At 37.0% G+C, this 20,566-nt stretch overlaps 1 protein-coding gene and 1 pseudogene across 6 annotated transcripts in view; both read right to left on the reverse strand.

Moving 5' to 3' along the window:
- Nucleotides 1–5,092: 5,092 nt before the first annotated feature.
- Nucleotides 5,093–7,832, reverse strand: LOC132422110 (17S U2 SnRNP complex component HTATSF1-like; annotated as a pseudogene).
- Nucleotides 7,833–8,572: 740 nt separating this feature from the next.
- Nucleotides 8,573–20,566, reverse strand: part of SLC27A6 (solute carrier family 27 member 6) — a 64,152-nt gene continuing 52,158 nt past the window's right edge. For 4 of the 6 annotated variants that reach the window (XM_060006954.1, XM_060006956.1, XM_060006957.1 and 1 more), the window contains 5 exons: nt 18,693–18,783; nt 15,731–15,929; nt 14,362–14,459; nt 13,066–13,196; nt 8,573–9,156 (listed from right to left, as the gene is read on the reverse strand). In XM_060006954.1, the coding sequence (XP_059862937.1) occupies nt 8,980–9,156; nt 13,066–13,196; nt 14,362–14,459; nt 15,731–15,929; nt 18,693–18,783 (696 nt within the window). In that variant the 3' untranslated portion in view covers nt 8,573–8,979. The remainder of the gene's footprint in view (nt 9,157–13,065; nt 13,197–14,361; nt 14,460–15,730; nt 15,930–18,692; nt 18,784–20,566) is intronic. The other 2 variants (XM_060006955.1, XM_060006958.1) reach the window with 2 other exon arrangements.

Raw genomic sequence — 20,566 nt, forward strand, 5'->3', positions numbered from 1 at the left:
AGATTGCATTGCATCTGTAGATTGCTTTGGGTAGTATAGTCACTTTCACAATATTGATTCTTCCAATCCAAGAACATGGTATTTCTTTCCATCTGTTTCTGTCATCTTCTATTTCTTTCATCAGCATCTTACAGTTTTCAGAGTACAGGTCTTTTGCCTCCTTAGGTAGGTTTATTCCTAGGTATTTTATTTTTTTGATGTGATAATAAATGGGATTGTTTCTTTAATTTCTCTTTCTGATCTTTTGTTGTTAGTGTATAGAAATGCAACAGATTTCTGTGTATTTATTTTGTATCCTGCAACTTTACTGTATTCATTCATGAGCTCTATTACTTTTCTGGTAGCATCTTTAGGATTTTCTATGTATAGTATCAGGTCATCTGCAAACAGTGACAGTTTTACTTCTTCTTTTCTGATTTGGATTCCTTTTCTTTCTTTTCCTTCTCTGATTGCCGTGGCTAGGACTTCCAAAACTATGTTGAATAAGAGTGGCGAGAGTGGACATCCTTGTCTTCTTCCTGATCTTAGTGGAAATGCTTTCAGTTTTTCACCACTGAGTATGATGTTTGCTGTGGGCTTGTCGTATATGGCCTTTATTATGTTGAGGTAGGTTCCCTCTATGCCCACTTTCAGGAGAGTTTTTACCATAAATGGGTGTTGAATTTTGTCAAAAGCTTTTTCTGCATTTATTGAGATGATCATATGGTTTTTATTCTTCAATTTGTTAATATGGTGTATCACATTGATTGATTTGTGTATATTAAAGAATCCTTGCATTCCTGGGATACATCCCACTTGATCATGGTGTATGATCCTTTTAATATGTTGTTGGATTCTGTTTGCTAGTATTTTGTTCAGAGTTTCTGTATCTATGTTCATCAGTGATATTGGTCTACAATTTTCATTTTTTGTGATATCTTTTTCTGGTTTTGGTATCAGGGTGATGGTGGCCTCATAGAACGAGTTTGAGAGTGCTCCTCTGCAATTTTTTGGAATAGTTTCAGAAGTCTATGTGTTGACTCTTCTCTGATTGTTTGATAGAATTTGCCTGTGAAGCCATCTGGTCCTGGACTTTTTTTTGTTGCAAGTTTTTTAATCACAGTTTCAATTTCAGTACTTGTGATTGGCCTGTTCACATTTTCTATTTCTACATGGTTCAATCTTGGAAGATTGTACCTTTCTAAGAATTTGTCCATTTCTTCTAGGTTGTCCATTTTATTGGCATGTAGTTGCTTGTAGTAGTCTCTTAGAATCCTCTTGATGAGTCTGGCTAAAGGTTTATCAATTTTGTTTATCTTTTCAAAGAACCAGCTTTTAGTTTCATTTTTCTTTTCTATTATTTTCTTCATCTCTATTTCATTTATTTCTGCTCTGATCTTTATGATTTCTTTCCTTCTACTAGCTATGGCTTTTGTTTGTTCTTCTTTCTCTATTTGCTTTAGGTGTAAGGTTAGGTTGTTTATTTGAGATTTTTCTTGTTTCCTGAGGTAAGACTATATTGCTATAAACTTCCCTCTTAGAACTGATTTGCTGCATCCCATAGGTTTTTGATCATTGTGCCTTCATTTTCATCTGTCTCTAGGTATTTACTGATTTCCTCTTTGATTTTTTCAGTGATCCATTGGTTGTTTAGTAGCATATTGTTTAGCCTCCACGTGTTTGTGTTTTTTACAGTTTTTTTTTTCTTGTAGTTGATTTCTAATCTCATAGCGTTATGGTAGGAAAAGATGCTTGATATGATTTCAATTTTCTTAAATTTACTGAGGCTTGCTTTGTGGACCAGCATTTGATCAATCCTGGATAATGTTCCATATGCACTTGAGCAGAATATGTATTCTGCTTTTGGATGGCATGCTCTTTAAATATCAATTAATTCCATTTGGTCTAAAGTGTCATTTAAGGCCTGTGTTTCCTTATTGATTTTCTGTCTGGATGAGATGTCCACTGATTTAACTGGGGTGTTAATACTCCCCCACTATTATTGTGTTACTGTCACTTTGTCCTTTTATGGCTGTTAGTATCTGCCTTATGTATTGAGGCACTCTTATGTTGGGTGCCTATATATTAACAATTGTTATATCTTCTTCTTGGATTGATCCCTTGATCATTATGTAATTTCCTTCTTTGTCTCTTGTAACAGTCTTTATTTTCAAATCTATTTTGTCTGATATGAGTATTGCTATTCCAGCTTTCTTTTGGTTTCCATTTGCATGGAAGACCTTTCTCCATCCCCTCACTTTCAGTTTGTATGTGTCCCTAGATCTAAAGTGGGTCTCTTGTAGACAGTGTACAAAATAAGACAGGTCTTATATTTTGTATCCATTCAGCCAGTCTACATCTCTTGGTTGGAGCATTTAATCCATGTATATTTAAGGTAATTATCGATACGTATGTTCTTATTGCCATTTTGTTAATTGTTTTGGATGTGTTTTTATAGGTCTTTTTTCTTCCCTTCCTCTTTTGTTCTCTTCTCTTGTGATCTGATGACTAACTTTAGTGTTGTGTTTGGATTCCCTTTTATTTTGTGTGTGTGCATCCATTACAGATTTTCAGTTTGTAGTTACCATGATGTTTTGATGTGGCCGTCTATATATAAACAAGATTGTTTTCAGTTGCTGGTCTTTTAATTTCAAGTGCATTTCCAATATCCTGTGTTGTGCTTTCCTCATCTCACAATTACTTGTTTTGATATATTTGTGTGTGAATGATTTCCTACCTTTATTGTATGGTTGGCTTTACCAGTGAGCTTTTCTATTCATAATTTTCTTGTTTCTAGTTGTGGCCTTTTCTTTTTCACATAGAGAATTTCCTTTAGTATTTGTTGCAAAACTGGTCTGGTGGTGCTGAATTCTCTTAGCTTTTGCTTGTCTGTCAAGCTGTTGATTTCTCTGTCAAATCTGAATGAGAGCCTTGCTGGGTAGAGTATTCTTGGCTGTAGACTCTACCCCTTCATCACTTTATATTGTGCTGTTCCCTTCTGGCGTGCAGAGTTTCTGCTGAGAAATTAGCCAATAACCTTATGGAAGTTCCTTGTATGTTATTTTTGCTTTTCCCTTGTTGCTTTCAATATTTTTTCTTTGTCTTTATTTTTTGTCAGTTCGATTACTATGTGTTTCAGTGTGTTCCTCCTTGGGTTTATCCTGCCTGGGACTCTCTCTGGACTTGGGTGACTGTTTCCTTTCCCATGTTAGGGAAGTTTTCAGTTATTATCTCTTCAAATATTTTCTCAGGTCCTTCCTCCCACTCTTCTCCTTCTGGGACCCCTATCATGCAATTGTTGGTGTGTTTATCCCAGATATCTCTTAGACTGTCTCCATTTCTTTTCATTCTTTTTGCTTTATTCTGTTCTGTGGAGTGAATTCCCCCATTCTGTCTTCCAGCTCACTTATCCGTTCTTCTGCCTCAGTTACTCTGCTTTTGATTCCTTCTAGTGCAGTTTCCATTTCAGTTATTGTATCGTTCATCTGTTTGTTTGTTCTTTAGTTGTTTTAGGTCTTTGTTAAACATTTCTTGTATTTTCTCTATCTGTGCCTCTATCTTTTTCTGAGATCTTGGGTCATCTTCAGTATCATTACTTTGTATTCTTTTTCCAGTAGATTGCCTATCTCCACTGCACTTAGTTGTTCTTCTGGAGTTTTATCTTGTTCCTTCATCTGGGATATATTCCTCTGCTGTCTCATTTTGTCTGGCTTTCTGTGATTGTGGTTTCCGTTATGCAGGCTGCAAGGTTGTAGTTTGTCTTCCCCTAGTGGATGAGGCTGTCTAAGAGGCTTGTGCAGGCTTCCACTTGGGAGGGACTGGTTCCTGCCCACTGGTAGGTGGAGTTGGGTCTTATCCCTCTGGTGGGCGGCAGGGCCAAGTCATGGAGTGTGTTTATCAGGCAGCTGTGTGCTCAGGAACACTTTAAGCAGCCTGTCTGCTGATGGGTGGGGCTGTGTTCTTGCCCTGTTGGTTGTTTGGCCTGAGGTGTCCCAACACTGGAGCCTACAGGCTATTGTGTTGGGCTAGGTATTGTTGAGAAAATGGTGGCCTCCGAGAGGGCTCACACCAGTGAATATTCCCCAGAATTACTGCTGCCAGTGTCCTTGTCCCTGCAGCTAACCACAGCCACCCCCCCACCTCCACAGGAGACCCTCCAGTACTACCAGGTAGGTCTGGCCCTGTCTCTTATGAGTTCACTGCTTTTATCCCTGGGTTTTGGTACATATGAGACCCTGTGTGGATGCTCCAAGAGTGGAGTTTCTGTTTCCCCCAGTACTGTGGAATTCCTGTGATCTAACCCTGCTGGACTTCAAAGCCAGATTCTCTGGGGGTTCCTCCTCCAATTGCCAGACCCCCAGGCTGGGGAGCCTGACATGTGGCTCAGAACTTTTACTCCTGTGGGAGAACTTCTGTGGTATAATTATTTTCCAGTTTGTGATCATCCACCTGGCATGTATGGAATTTGATTTTATCATGATTGCACCCCTCTTACAGTCTCATTGTGGTTTCTTCCTTGTCTTTGGATGTATGGTACCTTTTTTTGGTAGGCTCCAGTGTTTTTTGTTGATGGTTTTCAGCATTTAATTTTGATTTTGGTGTTTCTGCAAGAAGAGGTGAGCTTGTGTCCTTCTACTCCACAACCTTGTCTCCCAATCTAGTCTCCAGAGATTTTAAAGAGCTATGAATTAGTAAAAAATGTTCATTCAGATTTATAGCATTTTAATCTAAATTAAAAATATAAAGGCAAAACAGTTTTTTAATGGGAAAGGTAAAGAACAGCCAGATCATCAATATAAAAATTAAATGCCAATTTCTTCATTTACTTAATACTTTTTAATAAAGACAATTAATCCATTCTCATTTATATAGTGGTAACATGGATATCCTTAGATTTATTTAACTTTTTCCATTTCTATTCATTTAAAAAATTTCTTTCTCTTAAAATTACAGATTTTTGCAAAACTGATATTATTTCTCTTTCATTTTTTTTTCATTTGAAAGTGTGACCTTTTATTTCTATGCTACTTATGGTTAATCTTTACATTTAAAAAATGTTTTAACTTTATAACACATGTTTTCCTAACAATGACAAAAAGGAACTATCTGCAACTTCTCTTCCCACCAAAATAAACTTTTTAGCATGTGGAGGCAACATGGCAAAGTCAACTTTCCTTCTGGTTGTACAGAGAATTAGGTTTATGGGCAAAGGAGTTTGCTGCTGGGTCCTACTCTACTTCCTCCTTTTTTTTTCATATTAACAACTTATTTTTTATTTTTGAATATCACAAACTTCAATCAGAATACTTTAAAAATATTATTCTGCATGCGCTTAACAAATTTGACAAAGGGCAAGGATCCAGTTGACTTGTATTACGCTATGAAGTTTGAATTGAACAGCCAATTCACATATATTTAAAATTGTTAAGTACAAGTAGCCATGAACATTTCACTGCATTAATCTGATGGCATCCTACCTCTAGGCACACGTTCATGTAACACTACTAGTAATTACCCTGGAGCAGAGGCAAAATGGAGATGGAGGAATTGCCCTACAAAGCAAGTTTAAGGAATTAAACAGCATCATCATCATCATCATCACTACTGAGGACAAAGCTGCTGCCTGTGGACAGAGGCCCTTCCTCCTTAACATTCCCTAAACCACCTGCAGTCCCTCTCTCATCAGAATCTTCAAACAACTTGTCACTGGAATTGTCATCAAACAACTTCTCGTTGGAATCTTCATCTTTGAACATCTTTTCATCTATGTCTTCATCTTCCTTTACATCTACATCTTCCTCATCTTCTTTTCCATCTGAATCTTCAAACACCTTTTCATCTGCATCATCTTCTTCGTTCTTTTCATTTGCATCTCCCAGCCCCTTTTCTTATGTATCTTCTTTGTCCTCTTTTTCATCCGACTCATCATCAAATACTTTTTCATGTTTCTTCCTTCTCATCTGACTCTTCGTCAAATTCCTTCTCAGAGCCTTCTTCATCAAACACTTTCCTGGAGCTGTCATCTTTGAATTCTGATTTTTCAGAGTCATTTTCTTCTAACTCTTTTTCAGAAATGTTTTCATTAAATTCCTTTTCAGAGCCCTCTTCCTCAAAACCTTTCTCAAGGCCGTTCTCTTTTAACTCTTTTTCAGAGTCATCTTCAAATTGCTTTTCTGAGCACTCTTCAGACCCTTGTTCTGAGCTGCTGTCTTCAGCTGCCTTTTGGGGGCTGGCCTCCTCCTCAGACTCCTGCTCAAGGCCATTCTCATCAGGATCCGTTTTGGGTCTCTTCTTTTTGGACTCTCATTCAGGGCCATTCTCTTTCGACTCTTTTTTAGGACTACCCTCTTCATGCTACATCTCGGGGCTGCCTTCTCTGGACTCTCCGTTGGAGAAGTCTTCTTCACGCTCTCTTTTGGGACAGCCTTCCTCAAGTCTCTTTCGAGGCAGCTCTCTTCAGATTCTTTTTGGGGACAGCCTTCTTCAGCCTCTTTTTCAGGGCCACTTCTTTTAGCATCTTTTTCAGAAGCAGCTTCTTCATCTTCTCCCCTATCTTCTGTTTTTTCAAACTTCTTTTCATCTATAAGTTCTTCAAATGCCATTTCAGTTGTGGCTTCTTGAACATTCATTTGAGATGTGCCAGGGTGCTCTGAAAAATGCCTAACTCTAGAAGGCCCCACCCTTCTGGAGCACAGAAGGAATTTGAAAGCTGAAGGCCTCTGTTGGCCTCAGGAGTATTGAGGAAAGCCTCCCATCCTCTCAGCCTTTCCTCCCTTTCTCTTGTGGTCTCCTCCACCTGATAATCTGTAGTCCCATCACACACTTGGGCAGTGATTTGATGGCCACCAAACCACATTCCATTGAGGGTTTGAATACAATAACCAGCTTCCTCCGGGTCCCTATAGGACACAGAGGCCACACCATGAGGGTGCCTATCAAAGAGAAGGAGCTTCCTAATTTGTCCAAACTTTGAACACTCTACTTGAAGGTCTTCTCTGATCTCGTTTGGCACCAGTGGATCATCCTCAAAATCCATATGATGAAACGTATTTTTGATGATGACAACTTGCTCGTGGTGTATTCAGGCTGGGCCAGCTCTTCTCTCAGGTCTCCAATCCAACGGCTTTTGTTGCATAGACAACTTTTTCTTGTAGTCTTTGCACTTCTTCTTCTTCTTTGAGGTGTCATATTCCCCTTTCAGTTGAAACTTTGCCACCTCCATATGTAATTTGTAGTCTCTAATTTCATCTTCATCCAAAAGTTTTAATGCGAGATCCACAGATTCTCTCTTCAAATAACAGCAAAGTCCATCTCCTTTAAGATTTCCTTGATTATCTTTGTAAAGCTTGACCTTAAATTCTTGTTTGAAGATCTCTCATAATAATGCACAACTTGGATATGAGCTGTATAAATTCATCCACTGTAATGTCTGGAGGCATATCAGACACATATACATTTGTATTTCTGTCTTCAACATGAAACCATCCTGATTTAGCCTTTCTTTTTTCTCCCCTCTTTTTGGGATAACTGGGTTTGGGAGTTTTGCTTTGCAGAGGTTCTTCTGTAGTCCTAGCACTGACATCTTGGACACTCGCAGTAGAACTAGATGCACCATCATTAGAAAATCCATAATTGGCCTGATATGTAGCAATAAAATCTTCAGTGATCTTGCAGAACCAAGCCTTCTTGTCCAGGTCCCATTCATACGGGGTGTCAGTCAGCTGCTGCCTGAAAGAATTGGTTTCTCCACTGGGATCTTTCTGGGTATCACAGTCCTTGGTGTCTCCATACAATTCTTGCATTCACAACTGCTCATCAAACTCGTCGTTCGCATCCAAGTTGTTGCCGCTCATGTTGACGACTTAGCCCAGGGGCAGGGTCCAGGTGAGCGAAGAGGCCAAGCTGACACTGGTTCACCCTGCCAGGTCTTGCCGCTGCCGCTCGATCCAGAACACGGCAGGAGCGCACACACGAGCTGCCGCCACCGATCGGGTCTGAGACGACTGCAGCTCCCACGGCAACATCCAGAAACCACTTGAAAATGGAGGCCCACTTAGGCTGATGCAGTCGTCATTGTCCCCTACTCTGCTTCTTAGTCCAACTCCACCACCCCCTCCCATGGAAGTTAGCTCACTTTGGTAAGAGAGTCTCTTATATGTTTTTGGCTTGAGGCAAACACTGGAGGCTGGTGCTTCCACATGGAGATAAGTACCATTGTGCTTATTACACTATCTTTATGATACACTTCCCAGTTAACTACTCAAAAACCTGTTCACACTCAAAGCCTTTATGCCTCTGATCTTAGTGTTAACACATGGGTCCTAGTCTAGTCTATTCTTTCCCTGTATTATTAGTGGTTCCTACAGCTCTGTTGGATTTTAGCATCAATTTGATCCCATTTATGTATCTTCCAAAAATTCCTAAATGCTTTGGGCTTACCAGTTTTTGTGCTTTGTTGTTTCATATTTTTACATTTCTTCTAGCATCTTAATGTGATTTTAGGATAAGGGAGACAGGAGTGCATGCATTTAGTTAGTTACCTTCCTTTGAATGAATATTTACAATTAAAAACATCAAAACAAAACTTCAAAACTCATATTAATAAAGATGGTTTTATTGAGTTATAGGACAGGGCACATAAAAATCAAATATTTGATTAAAATTTAACCCTTTACTCAAAACTAGAAAATTTAATTATTAATAAGTAAATTTTTAGCAGATGTCTAAATTGTTAACCACTTATTAATTATTTAAAAACTTTAAGGCAGATATTTACTTATGCACTGAATCCCAAATAGGTAAAAAGAATAATCACCCAAAGTTTGTTATCAATTAAAACAAATTAAATTTAGTACTTAATTAAAGAAAACTTGTTGCATGTTAAGGAAATATAGCACATGCTTAATGTCAGTTCCCTCTCCCCATTTCATATTAAAGAATCACATACTCTCCCTTTCACTTCTCCTAAGCAGCATAGGAAAATCCCATATATAAAAAAGCTTAAAGTTTAATCTTCCCTAATACTATCTGATCATAAATTTCTTTGGTCAATGGAATGTATGATTTTTTCAACTTATCCATGAAGTAAAGTGGATCAGAAATTTTCAGTGGACTAAATCCTTCTTCCACCAACCGAAATTTCTGTAGTTTGAATGTTCCTGTTGTTTCCATCTTTTCCTATAAAACAGTGACCAGGATTAGTGGAGTCAGTCAATATTATGTATAATATACAAATAAAATATTCAACAATATAGACTATAATATTTAATGAAAGCATTTTTATATCCAGTGACCATCTCTATTTTCACTACTAATAATTTAATATTAGAAATTTTAAAATGCTCTTTAGAACATTTAAATCTTTACCTTGATTTTCCTGTGAGCTTCATTCAACATGTAAGAATTATGAATATAGTTAATAACTGATTACAAATATGTCTAAAACATATAAGTTTATCTCTTCAATCCAATGTCAAGGCAATATTATGTACTAAGAATGCTACTAGACGGCAAGAAGGTAAAAGCTATAAAAGACAGCAATCTATTCCATAAGGCAGAATACTGCAAGAACCAGAGGGGGTAAGGAATGATCTAAAACTTGGGTTCCCAAACTATGCACTGAGGTGCCTCATAGTACCTCAGTGAATTGCCAGAGTCCCCATAGGATATTTAAAATTTTCAAGGTAAACCCAGTGACATCTGTTGTCACACTACCAACTACTTGGTCAAGGTAGTTCAGTTTCAATATTAGTTTATGATACATTGTTTTCAATGATGTCACATCTTTGAGAAACAGGGTTTTTGGTGGTTGCTATGATAAAAAGCAGGTATAACCAAAAGTCAAGGTGGACTATGGAATTAGTCTGGCCCTGTTCAGCACAATCTCATTCCAACATTTGAGGAGCTGTGCAATGCCCAACTTACATCTCCTTAATACATGTGGTTATTTAAATATGAAATAAAATCATTTTTCTTTCCATTTATATGCATTATTTTTTCAAACAGCAACTAATTTATTAGACCTAAATAGTTATTTTGCTTTGCCCTAAGTACTGAATAAATGAATGTTTAGGTATTTGTTTTGGCCCAAGAGTGCCATGAATTAATTACTAAGACACTAAAGACGTTATGAATCGAGAAAGTTTAAGAATCTTTGCTTTAAGAAATTTAAAGGAGACAAGGATATTATCTCTGTGGTAGTTTCAGGCATAGGGAAGCAACCTTGTTTTAAGTCAGATGACATGCAGGGTCCATACAAGGTTCTATGAATAGTTTGGCCATTTTTATGCATCCTTCCAAACGAATGCAACTAAGTCAACCTCTCTTTGAACCTTCTTCCCTGCTCTCATCCTCTACCCAACACTGTCATCACAGAATGAGATGTAACTGTGTAAAAACACATATTCTTTTCTCTTTTTAAAAAAATTAGTTCACATTATACAATTTGACAGTCTGCCTTCTTTAAAAAAAAAAAATTAACCTGGTATGTTTCTCCAGGTTAGGTAATTTTCATCAAAATGGCACTTTTTAATGGTTTCATAGGATCTCATCTAATTATATATGTTAATTAACCTTACTCTTATTCTTGAACTTATATAGAGAATATTAAAAAATTTTACTACATAAATAATAACATTTTATATATAACATTTGTACATCTTTAATTATGTCCTAAGGGTAAATTTCTGGAAATGAAATTACTAAATCAAAATATATGCAAATTCTAAGAGCACGATCACATATTTACCAACTTATTTTCAAGAGAGATGATAACAATTTGTGTTCCCAGAAGCAAAATGAAAGGACCAGTTTAATTTCATCTCAGCCATACTCAGTAATATCACATTTAAAAATTTTTTGTAAATTTATTGCTAAAAAGAATCCTTTTTAAATTTGTGCTAAACAGATCTTTAATAAGATAGTTGTCTTATTCATTTTGTCAGAAGTAACTTATATGTTTGCATTGCTTATATCAGATCATTTATTATAATTCATTAAATAATTTTAGAGCCGGGGCTTCCCTGGTGGCGCAGTGGTTGAGAATCTGCCTGCTAATGCAGGGGACACGGGTTCGAGCCCTGGTCTGGGAGGATCCCACATGCTGTGGAGCAGCTAGGTCCATGAGCCACAACTGCTGAGCCTGCGCATCTGGAGCCTGTGGTCTACAACAAGAGAGGCCGCGATAGTGAGAGGCTCGCGCACTGCGATGAAGAGTGGCCCCCACTTGCCACAACTAGAGAAAGCCCTCACACAGAAATGAAGACCCAACACAGCAAAAATAAATTAATTAATAAACTCCTACCCCAACATCTTTTAAAAAAAAATAATAATAATAATACTTTTAGTGCCAACTAAGTGTCATTCATAGTGCTAACTATAGTAAATACTGTAATAAACGTAACACTCATGGGCCAAGTTCTTGTAGGTGTTTAATGATCCTAAAATATTTTCTAAATTTGTACAAGACTGATTTAATCTTACAGAGGAGTCCTGTGACAAAATATTTCTTCTGCTTAACGACAGTGAATTTTAAGTTGCCCTTGGAGGAAAATGTTTAAAATATTGTTTGATCCATCAACTTTCTACTCTACTAAGAATTAAAATCCATTCTTTCTGGGGCAAGATGGGAGGGGCAGGAGGGAGCTGGGTGTGGTTATAAAAGGGTAACGTGAGGGAGCCTTGTGGTGGTGGAATTGTCCATATCTTGACTATGGTCATTGATACATGAAGCTACACAGGTAATAAAAATGTATAGAGCTTAATACACACATACACACAAATGAGTACAAGTAAAACAGGAAATTTTAATAAGATGAGTGGATTGTATCAATGTCAATATCCTGTTTGTAATCATTTACACAGGATCTCTCTGTATTATTTCTTACAAATGCAGGTGAATCTACAATTATTTCAAAAATTTCAATTAAAACCATGTTACTTCTTTTTCATATGTAGCTACCTTTGTTATTTCAGAGGACTGCTATGAAAATAATGAGACAATATATGTAAAAGCTCTTAAAATATTATGTAAATGGAATATGTATTTATGACAGTTTAGATGATGTGTCTCATTGGCCAAGCAGTGACTTGGCCACAAGGATTACCCAGCAAATGCTTTAAAAAAGAATATTAAGTCAGCTATTGCTCTATCAGGGATGTAACAGTGATATGACAAACATATCCAGAAAAGTTCTATGTGATTGGATGTTAAGAGATGATGAGGACTAGCTTTGGGAAATTATATTTGAGGCACAATATTAAATGAATAAATGGCTGGATAAATGAGCAGGTAGAGTTACCCAGGAGCTGAGAAATTTTGTTTCCTTTTTATTGGACTTTACTCCAGCAGCCTAACAAGAGAAAGCCCAACTCTCAAAACCAGTGAGTTCAGAATTCCTGCAAAATATAAGGTCCCCGAAGGAGACTGGACAGAATGAAGCTAAAAGATTAAAGGCAGGGGCTTCCCTGGTGGTGCAGTGGTTGAGAGTCCACCTGCTGATGCAGGGTACACGGGTTCGTGCCCCGGTCCGGGAAGATCCCACATGCCGCGGAGCGGCTGGGCCCGTGAGCCATGGCTGCTGAGCCTGCATGTCCGGAGCCTGTGCTCCGCAACGGGAAAGGCCACAACAGTGAGAGGTCTGCGTACCGCAAAAACAAACAAACAAAAAATTAAAGGCAAAATTGCTTAAAGCCAATTGCCCTGAGGGTCTACACACATCCTGCAGACACTTTGATGTTAGCTTGGTGGAACCTAATTTTAGGTACACAGCACCAAATGTCTTCACAAAGCATGAAGGCATGTCTAAGATTTGGGTTTGCTTGCCACCATCACTGGGACCCTCATTTATCTGATTGAAGAGGAGAGCAACAAGTAAGACGACGACAAAGACTTCCTAGCATTTTATTGTCCTCCCTTCTACAATTAGGCTTCAAATATGGCATAAATTAGCATCCCAATGCTTTTCACTGTTCTTGAAATTTTCTAATAAAAATAAAATGCACCTATTATCTAAGCGGTAAATATTATTTTATAACTAAACCATCTCCAGATTCCTGGTCTTAAATTTTATGGGTAGGTAAAATTACCTGAATTCTTAAAAATTGTGGGCAGGCATAAGCCGGTAAAAATGTTACAACTTGTTCATAAACTTTTTCCAAGTCTAAAGACATATTTGGTTTTAAAGTTATAGAAGCCATTCCTGCTTTTCCTTCATAATCTGAAAAAAAAAGTTTGTAATAACATCAGTTTTACAAGTGGTAGGTGAACTTTTTAAAAAATCCAGTTAATTACACACTAATTGTTACAAATATAGACATTACATCCATTGCAGTAATAACAATGCAACAGTAGCATAAATGAGCGGGTCTTTCCGGGCATATGATTTACTCCCTAGAAATGATTTAGGAGAAAGGAAGTACAGAGTCTATGTTTAATTGTTTACACTACAGAAACATTTTAAAATAGATGGAATAGAAAACACCATAAGTGACCCATAATATGCATCCTGCCACTATTATTATAAAATATTAAGAGGAAACATTTTTTAAAGGCAAATATATTTTAGAGAAATGTCCATGTTAAGCATCAATGCAAAAAATAAAGGGTATTATTCAATATATTCAAGTTAAGAAACTAGAGGCGGGTATTTCCACAACTAATTCCACAGATTGCTTACTGTTTATCATGCCACCTTTTTTCCAGGGCTTTGGAATCTCTTGTAGCATTTTCCCAGCACCCAGTACCTGTCTATTAGAGTTAATATCCTCTTTCTTTGCCCCCCTATCCAAACATTCCCACACTCAGTGTCCCCTGCACCTACAAACATTAATTGGAAAATACTGTCATTTGTTTAAAAAAAAAAGGCAGTAAAGGGGAATAGCTGTCCTGTGATTTCAAGTTGGTCACTTTTCTTTGCCATTTTCACCAATGTGAGACAATCCTCATAGGCATATTTATAACGATAAATGAGGCCAACCACATTTTAAAATAATTTCTGAAAAAGATTCAACTTAACTACAAGTCAGTGTTATTAAACATTTAAATTAGAACATGTTCCTATTTAGTAGTATGTATAAACTCTAGTCATCAAGAGAAAAATAATAGACCATTGAAAAGCTGTAAATATTCTAGCAGTGAGTCACTGATCAGAGTTTTCAAGATCTGCTTAGAAATACACACATACATTAAAATGCAGTGGGTACCTTTCCCCTGGTGTGACCATGAAGTTTGCTAGCTTGGTCTAGGACATTACTTGCCACCCAAAACTAAGATATTTATTTTAATATGTGAAAAATGAAATGCTGAATTAATAAAATTGTTGTAAAGTGAAAGGAAAGTGGCACATTCTGAGAACCATTTCCAAACCTGAAACATATTCATACCTGGTACAGCCACACCATAGACATTTGTGTCCTGTATGAAATCCAACATTCCAACAATATCGGCAACCTCTGTGGTTGCAATATTTTCCCCTTTCCATCTAAACAAAGAACAAGTTCCAGTTAGTTACCTATACTTGAAGAATGAGGTGCCCAGCTTTAAGTTTTAGTGTCTTGCATTTGGCTCTGTGCAAGCACCTAATAATAAAAAATAATGGCAGTTTTCAAAATGAAAAACATTTCTAAGGAAGAACTTTTTTGAGAAGTCAACAAAGTCGGTATCTATTTTTTATTTAAAATTACATCAGTATCTGTTTTTTATTTAAAATTACATTATCTGTGTCTCATTGGTATCAACTGCTACTGTAAAAGGTTTTTTTTAATATGTCATAAAAAATAAGATAACAATAAATCCCTCTTTGTTTTGTAATATAATAACAGTGAAGTACAAAGAAAGCATTCTCTATCTCTAATGATAGAAAAAACTGAAAGGAAAGCTATAGTTGTCTTTTGGTGTACTGACCCCCTTTAATTTCTAGGAATTAACCCCTTTGGCTCTTTTAGTGCATATGAATGTTTTAATTAAAATGAATTGACGGGCTTCCCTGGTGGCGCAGTGGTTGAGAGTCCGCCTGCCTATGCAGGGGACACGGGTTCATGCCCCGGTCCGGGAAGATCCCACATGCCACGGAGCGGCTGGGCCCGTGAGCCATGGCCGCTGAGCCTGCGCGTCCAGAGCCTGTGCTCCGCAACGGGAGAGGCCACAACAGTGAAAGGCCCGCGTACCACAAAAAAAAAAAAAAAAGATTTTACATAAGGTGACCTCCTAACATGACACAAAGAAGGTGAGGAAATATAATTCATTTATTCATTCAACGTTTTTGGACTGTCTACTGTCTGTCCTCTACTGTTCTATCGTCATTGATTAGTAAAGCAAAATAAATTCATAAGCCTAAAATAACCCTAAGGAATTAAAAAAGCAAATATAAGAAAGGGAAATTTTGCTGTTTGACTATTTTTGCCATTAGGTCAAGAATTAGACCATATTTGATTAAATTGGTTTTCTGTTTTAACCCTACCATTTAGACTTCACATCAGCCTGCCTGTATCATATGCTAAAAAAAAAGGAGCTCACTGATTTGGACCCAAAAGATTCGTTAAGATAATTACAAAAATGACATCAAAATGTAACTTATGTTTCAATCTAGAAACAGATGGGCAGTGAATTTTTAAACTGGGAGACATTATTGAGATAAAAGCTCTCCGTTCCCTGAAGGTAGGCAGCAGGTGGTGTATAATGTTTCCACAGAGCCTCACTCAGAGCAGGGTTCACAATCATGGAGCAAGCTTTGCAACCGACGCTATTTCATACCTGAAAGTGTCTCCAATACGGTCCCAAAAATAAAGGAAATTCTCCTGGTCTTGGACCATTAAATCTCCAGTGTTAAAGTAAACATCTCCCTTCTTAAAAACATCACAAAGCAATTTCTTTTCTGTTTGCTTCCTATTTCCAGCATAGCCAAAGAAGGGATTCTTTGCATTCACTGGAGAAATGAGAAGTCCAGGTTCCCCTGGGAGAGAGGTATTTTCAGTGATTTGATTAAAACTATTATTACACACACCATGCATGTACCTAAGTTACATATGACCAACACATCCAGTGTAGCTTATATTACTTTCCTCTGAACTTATTTTTATTATATTTGACATCAATTACTCTGGGTGCCTAAATCTAACACCATTTCACGGACTGCCAAAGCACAAATCACTTTGGAAAAACTAAGAAAAAGGAAATTGAATATAAAGAAAGGAATATTAAATTTATTTTACATCCTGGGTGGATACAGCAATGGCTACTTTTTTTGAAGATGTAGATTCTAACACTGATAATAATGATAATTATATAAATAACAACTACAATAATAATTTTAAATAAGATTATGATGGTAGCAATATTTATTTATTGGGCACTTACTATGGAGCAAGCCCCAAGAGAAATGCAACTGTCACCTTATTAATTTTTCAAAGAAATCTTTTGAAATTGATCATTATAATCCCAATTTCACAGGGAAGGCACTAGGGTCCAGAAGAAGGAAGTATGTTAGCAAAGTCCAACAGATAAAAAGGAATGGACCTAGAACTCAAATTCAAGTCCCTATGATTTTTCTGTACAATATTATCTCTGATTTAATACATATGTTATTAGAAGCTTAAGAATATGTTTTATTCCTCTGGAATGTTACTCTGGAAATCCTCAATGGACAGGAGATAAGCCATGAAATTTATTCATTTTAATTACATTTAGACACATTATTTAAAATAATTTTTAATCGGACTTTTTCAAGTTAATCAAGATACTGCCCAGCTATCAACAAGGTAAAAAACTACTAAGAGTAGAAGACAAAGGGGACCAGCAATCACTTCCCCAGAAGATTTCAAGGCCATTGCTGACTTGTTTTGGTCACTGTGAAGAAAACTAACATCTATGTGATGGGTTAGATAAGGCTGTATTCCAGCAAACTCTAAAGCGATTTATGTCATTTTAACACTCTCTTTTCCATTCTTATTGCTCCCACTCCTCTGGACATTATGGGTTCCAAGGGCACACATACCACTGGCCAAAACTAGCCTGCCCTGACTCAGCAGGGACCCCTCACTGTCACTGTCATCACGGACACCATCATTAGCATCGTTAGCATAATCACTGCCATTGTTACACTTATTGAGCACTCTCTGGGTACCCGTCACTATTCTGAGCACTTTACATATGTATCCCATCTCATCCTCATCACAAACCTGTAAGACAGGGCCTCATATTGTATTCTTTTTACAAGTGAAATTGAGGAAGAAAAAGTAATTTGCCCAATATTACACAGCTGCAAAATGTTGAAGTTGGAATGTTTTTAACCAGGTCCATCTGACTCCAAAGGCTGTCCTCCCTCGCATATCCCATCCATCTACATCCCCTATATACATTTCAGAATTTTCTAAGCCTCTTATATTTCCCTTAAAATTTATGTTCTTTATTTTTCTTCTTCAGGACACAGGTGATAGTTTCTTCACTGACAAATTAATTATTGCAAATGCTTAAAAAGGTCAGAGTGTATACTTATCTTTCCCTCCCAGGCATACTTTATTAAAGACACAATGCTTTAATGTAAAATAAAATTGAGCAATCCATAATGAGAATTACAAAATTGTAAAGCAGATATTTGGGGACAATCTGTTTTTGAAAAACCCTGAGGTTGCATGAGCAGTTCTGGGATTCAAGTTCCAATATCAGATATTATTGTAATTGTAATAAATAAAACACACTAGAAAAGAGTGTTTAAATAAAGTTCTTTACAATCTCCTTAGAAGTGACTTTTTTCTTAGATGCTGTCTATAGAGTTGAATTAGAGAAAGATATTTGATAAATGCTCTTGAAATTCAGAGGATTGGGAAATTTGCTTTTTAAAAGACAAGGCTTATATTTTTGTCCAATCTTTCAGCTACCAGGAAAACAACCAAAACCCCAAAACCAAAACAAAGAAACCCGGGTCTGTGACCTTTATCTCCATATTTGAAGTCATCTCTGAAATGTAGTTTAAACATATTCTGAGGCAGTAAAAAGTAACTTGGGCCTGATTCTTTCAGACTGGATCTCAAACCAATTCTAAGGGCACATCTCTACATTTAATGTTCTAGATTGATAATATGCAGCCGCACGTTAACTGGGGCACTTGCTTTCATTAAAATTTCTAACCCAAAACTATGAGAAAGACTAGCCTGGTGGAGGGGGAGTGGGAGGAAGAAGAGAAAGGGAGGGAGGTAACTGGCCACATGACAGGCCCTCAGGAGGGCTCTGTATACATCATCTCATTAAACTATCAACAATCACTTCCCGAAAGAAACACTGCTACCTCTACTCTGCCTATGAAGAAAATGAGACTCAGACAGGTTGAGTGACCTACCCAAAGTTGGACAGTTTCTAAGTGTGAGAGCCCACATTTGAATCCAAGTCTGTCTCACTTTCCACTATACGTAGAATCATAAATTGCCATGCATTTTTATATTATATCTTGGTGGTACAGGACATCAGACATATGCCACTGTAAGAGTGGTGGATTAAGAGAACTATAAGCCCACAGTAATCACTTTTAAATTTTCGTAATTACCATCTGAGTGACCCATGTGGGGCCTCTAACTTCTAATAATTAAACCATTCTACCTGAATTAAAATTCCAAATAAGTCACATATTAGAAATAACCACTCTTTCTCTTCTAAATTCAGTAATTAAAGAGAAATTCAAGAACTTTGCCTGAGGAGACATCTTCAAATACAAGAATCTTACCTTTTTTCACACGACTACACCAGCTGTGTTCATTTCTAATGGGTTCATCTTTCTGAAAATCATACTTTATCAAGTCAAAAGCGAAAAAAAGCTGCAAAAAACAGAATGAAACAAAAACAAGATTTAGTTATTTATTTGTGCAATGACATCTCCTGGTAGTAGATTTAAATCTCAGTCAATTGAAATACAGAATTAGAATGTGGATTTATTAAAACAAGTAAGCTTTCCTGGTAAAAAGTTAAATAAATATTTAAAAATCAAAACTGAAGGTGTTAGTAACCAGCGCTCATGTACTGGCATTTACTTTCACTTCTTTTATGTTGCACCTTACCTTAGAAAAGCCTTACTAATTCTAATCTTTTCTTTTTAAGTTTTTTCTTTTTTTTGATGTGGACCATTTTTTAAAGTCTTTATTGAATCTGTTACAATATTGCTTCTGTTTTATGTTTTGGTTTTCTGGCCCCGAGGCATGTGGGATCTTAGCTCCCCGACCAGGGATCAAAATGTTAACCACTGGACAGCCAGGGAACTCCCCTAATTTGAGTACCAGGAAGCAATCCCTGCACGAAATCCATACTCTGCTAACTATAGTTAAGAGGACACTTTCTTGCCTTCTCTTTTTTGCAATCTTTCAAACATCCCTTGAAATGGAAAGTTTTAATAGAACTAAAATGTCAACTATGTGAATGCAAGGATTGTGTTGTGTATTTTAACTTACCATCCCTTGTAAAGGGACTAGATGCCTCAAAAGTACTTGTTTTTGTCACTTACTTAGACCTTTTCCCCAGGCCTTTCAACTTAATGTCCTTAAACTAACCCTCAGTACTTCTGTACACAGTTGTGGTGTAAGATGGAAATTTGTTGGAACATCCTCATCACATCAGGAAACAAGCTAATTGGACATCTCTCCTTGACCCCCAATAGTTCCAGCTCCTCTGCTCTTGTAACGTTCATATTACCATGTCATGCAGATTCACAGATCCTCAAAATCTGACCCTGGGAGAGAACTGCAGGTTGGTTCAATCCAACTCCTTCATTTCATGCATAAGAAAATTGAGGTTTTCCCAATCAATTAAACAAGCAATCTTATTAAGCTGAACCAGCACATACTAAAGTAAAATGGAGGTGATAAAATGAAGTGAGAAAAAATAATTAGGAAGGACAAACAAAGGAGAGAAAGAGAGAAGGAGGAGCATGAGGAGAAGGAGAGAAACAAATAAAGAACAAATGGGAAAATATGAATCAAATTAATGAGATAAATGTAATAGTATAATTTATTATCAAAGACTAAACAAACATCTCAGGAAAGTCAGCATGTAACTACAATCACAATTCATTGTTTGAATTAAAATACAAATGAGAGCAACTAATATATATATATATATAATAAATTTATTTATTTATTATTTTTGGCTGTATTGGGTCTTCATTGCTGCATGTAGGCTTTCTCTAGTTGGGGCAATGGGGGCTACTCTTTGTTGCGGTGTGCGGGCTTCTCATTGAGATGGCTTCTCTTGCCGTGGAGCACAGGCTCTAGGCGCTCAGGCTTCAGTAGTTGTGCCTCATGGGCTCTAGAGCACAGGCTCAGTAGTTGTGGCACACGAGCTTAGTTGCTCTGCAGCATGTGGGATCTTCCCGGATCAGGGATTGAACCCGTATCCCCTGCATTCACGGGCAGATTCTTAACCACTGTGCCACCAGGGAAGTCTGAGAGCAACTAATATTGATTGAGTACTTACTGTGTCTCAGTCACTGTGCTAAGAGCTTTTAATTTAATCATCAAAAACCCTATAAGGTAGAAATTAATATTATCCTATTTTAAGATGAGGGCCAATGAAAGAGACAGCAAAACAAAAAAACTGTTACTCTTGACA

Source organism: Delphinus delphis, chromosome 3 (genome assembly GCF_949987515.2).
Source record: "Delphinus delphis chromosome 3, mDelDel1.2, whole genome shotgun sequence".
NCBI lineage: Eukaryota > Metazoa > Chordata > Mammalia > Artiodactyla > Delphinidae > Delphinus > Delphinus delphis.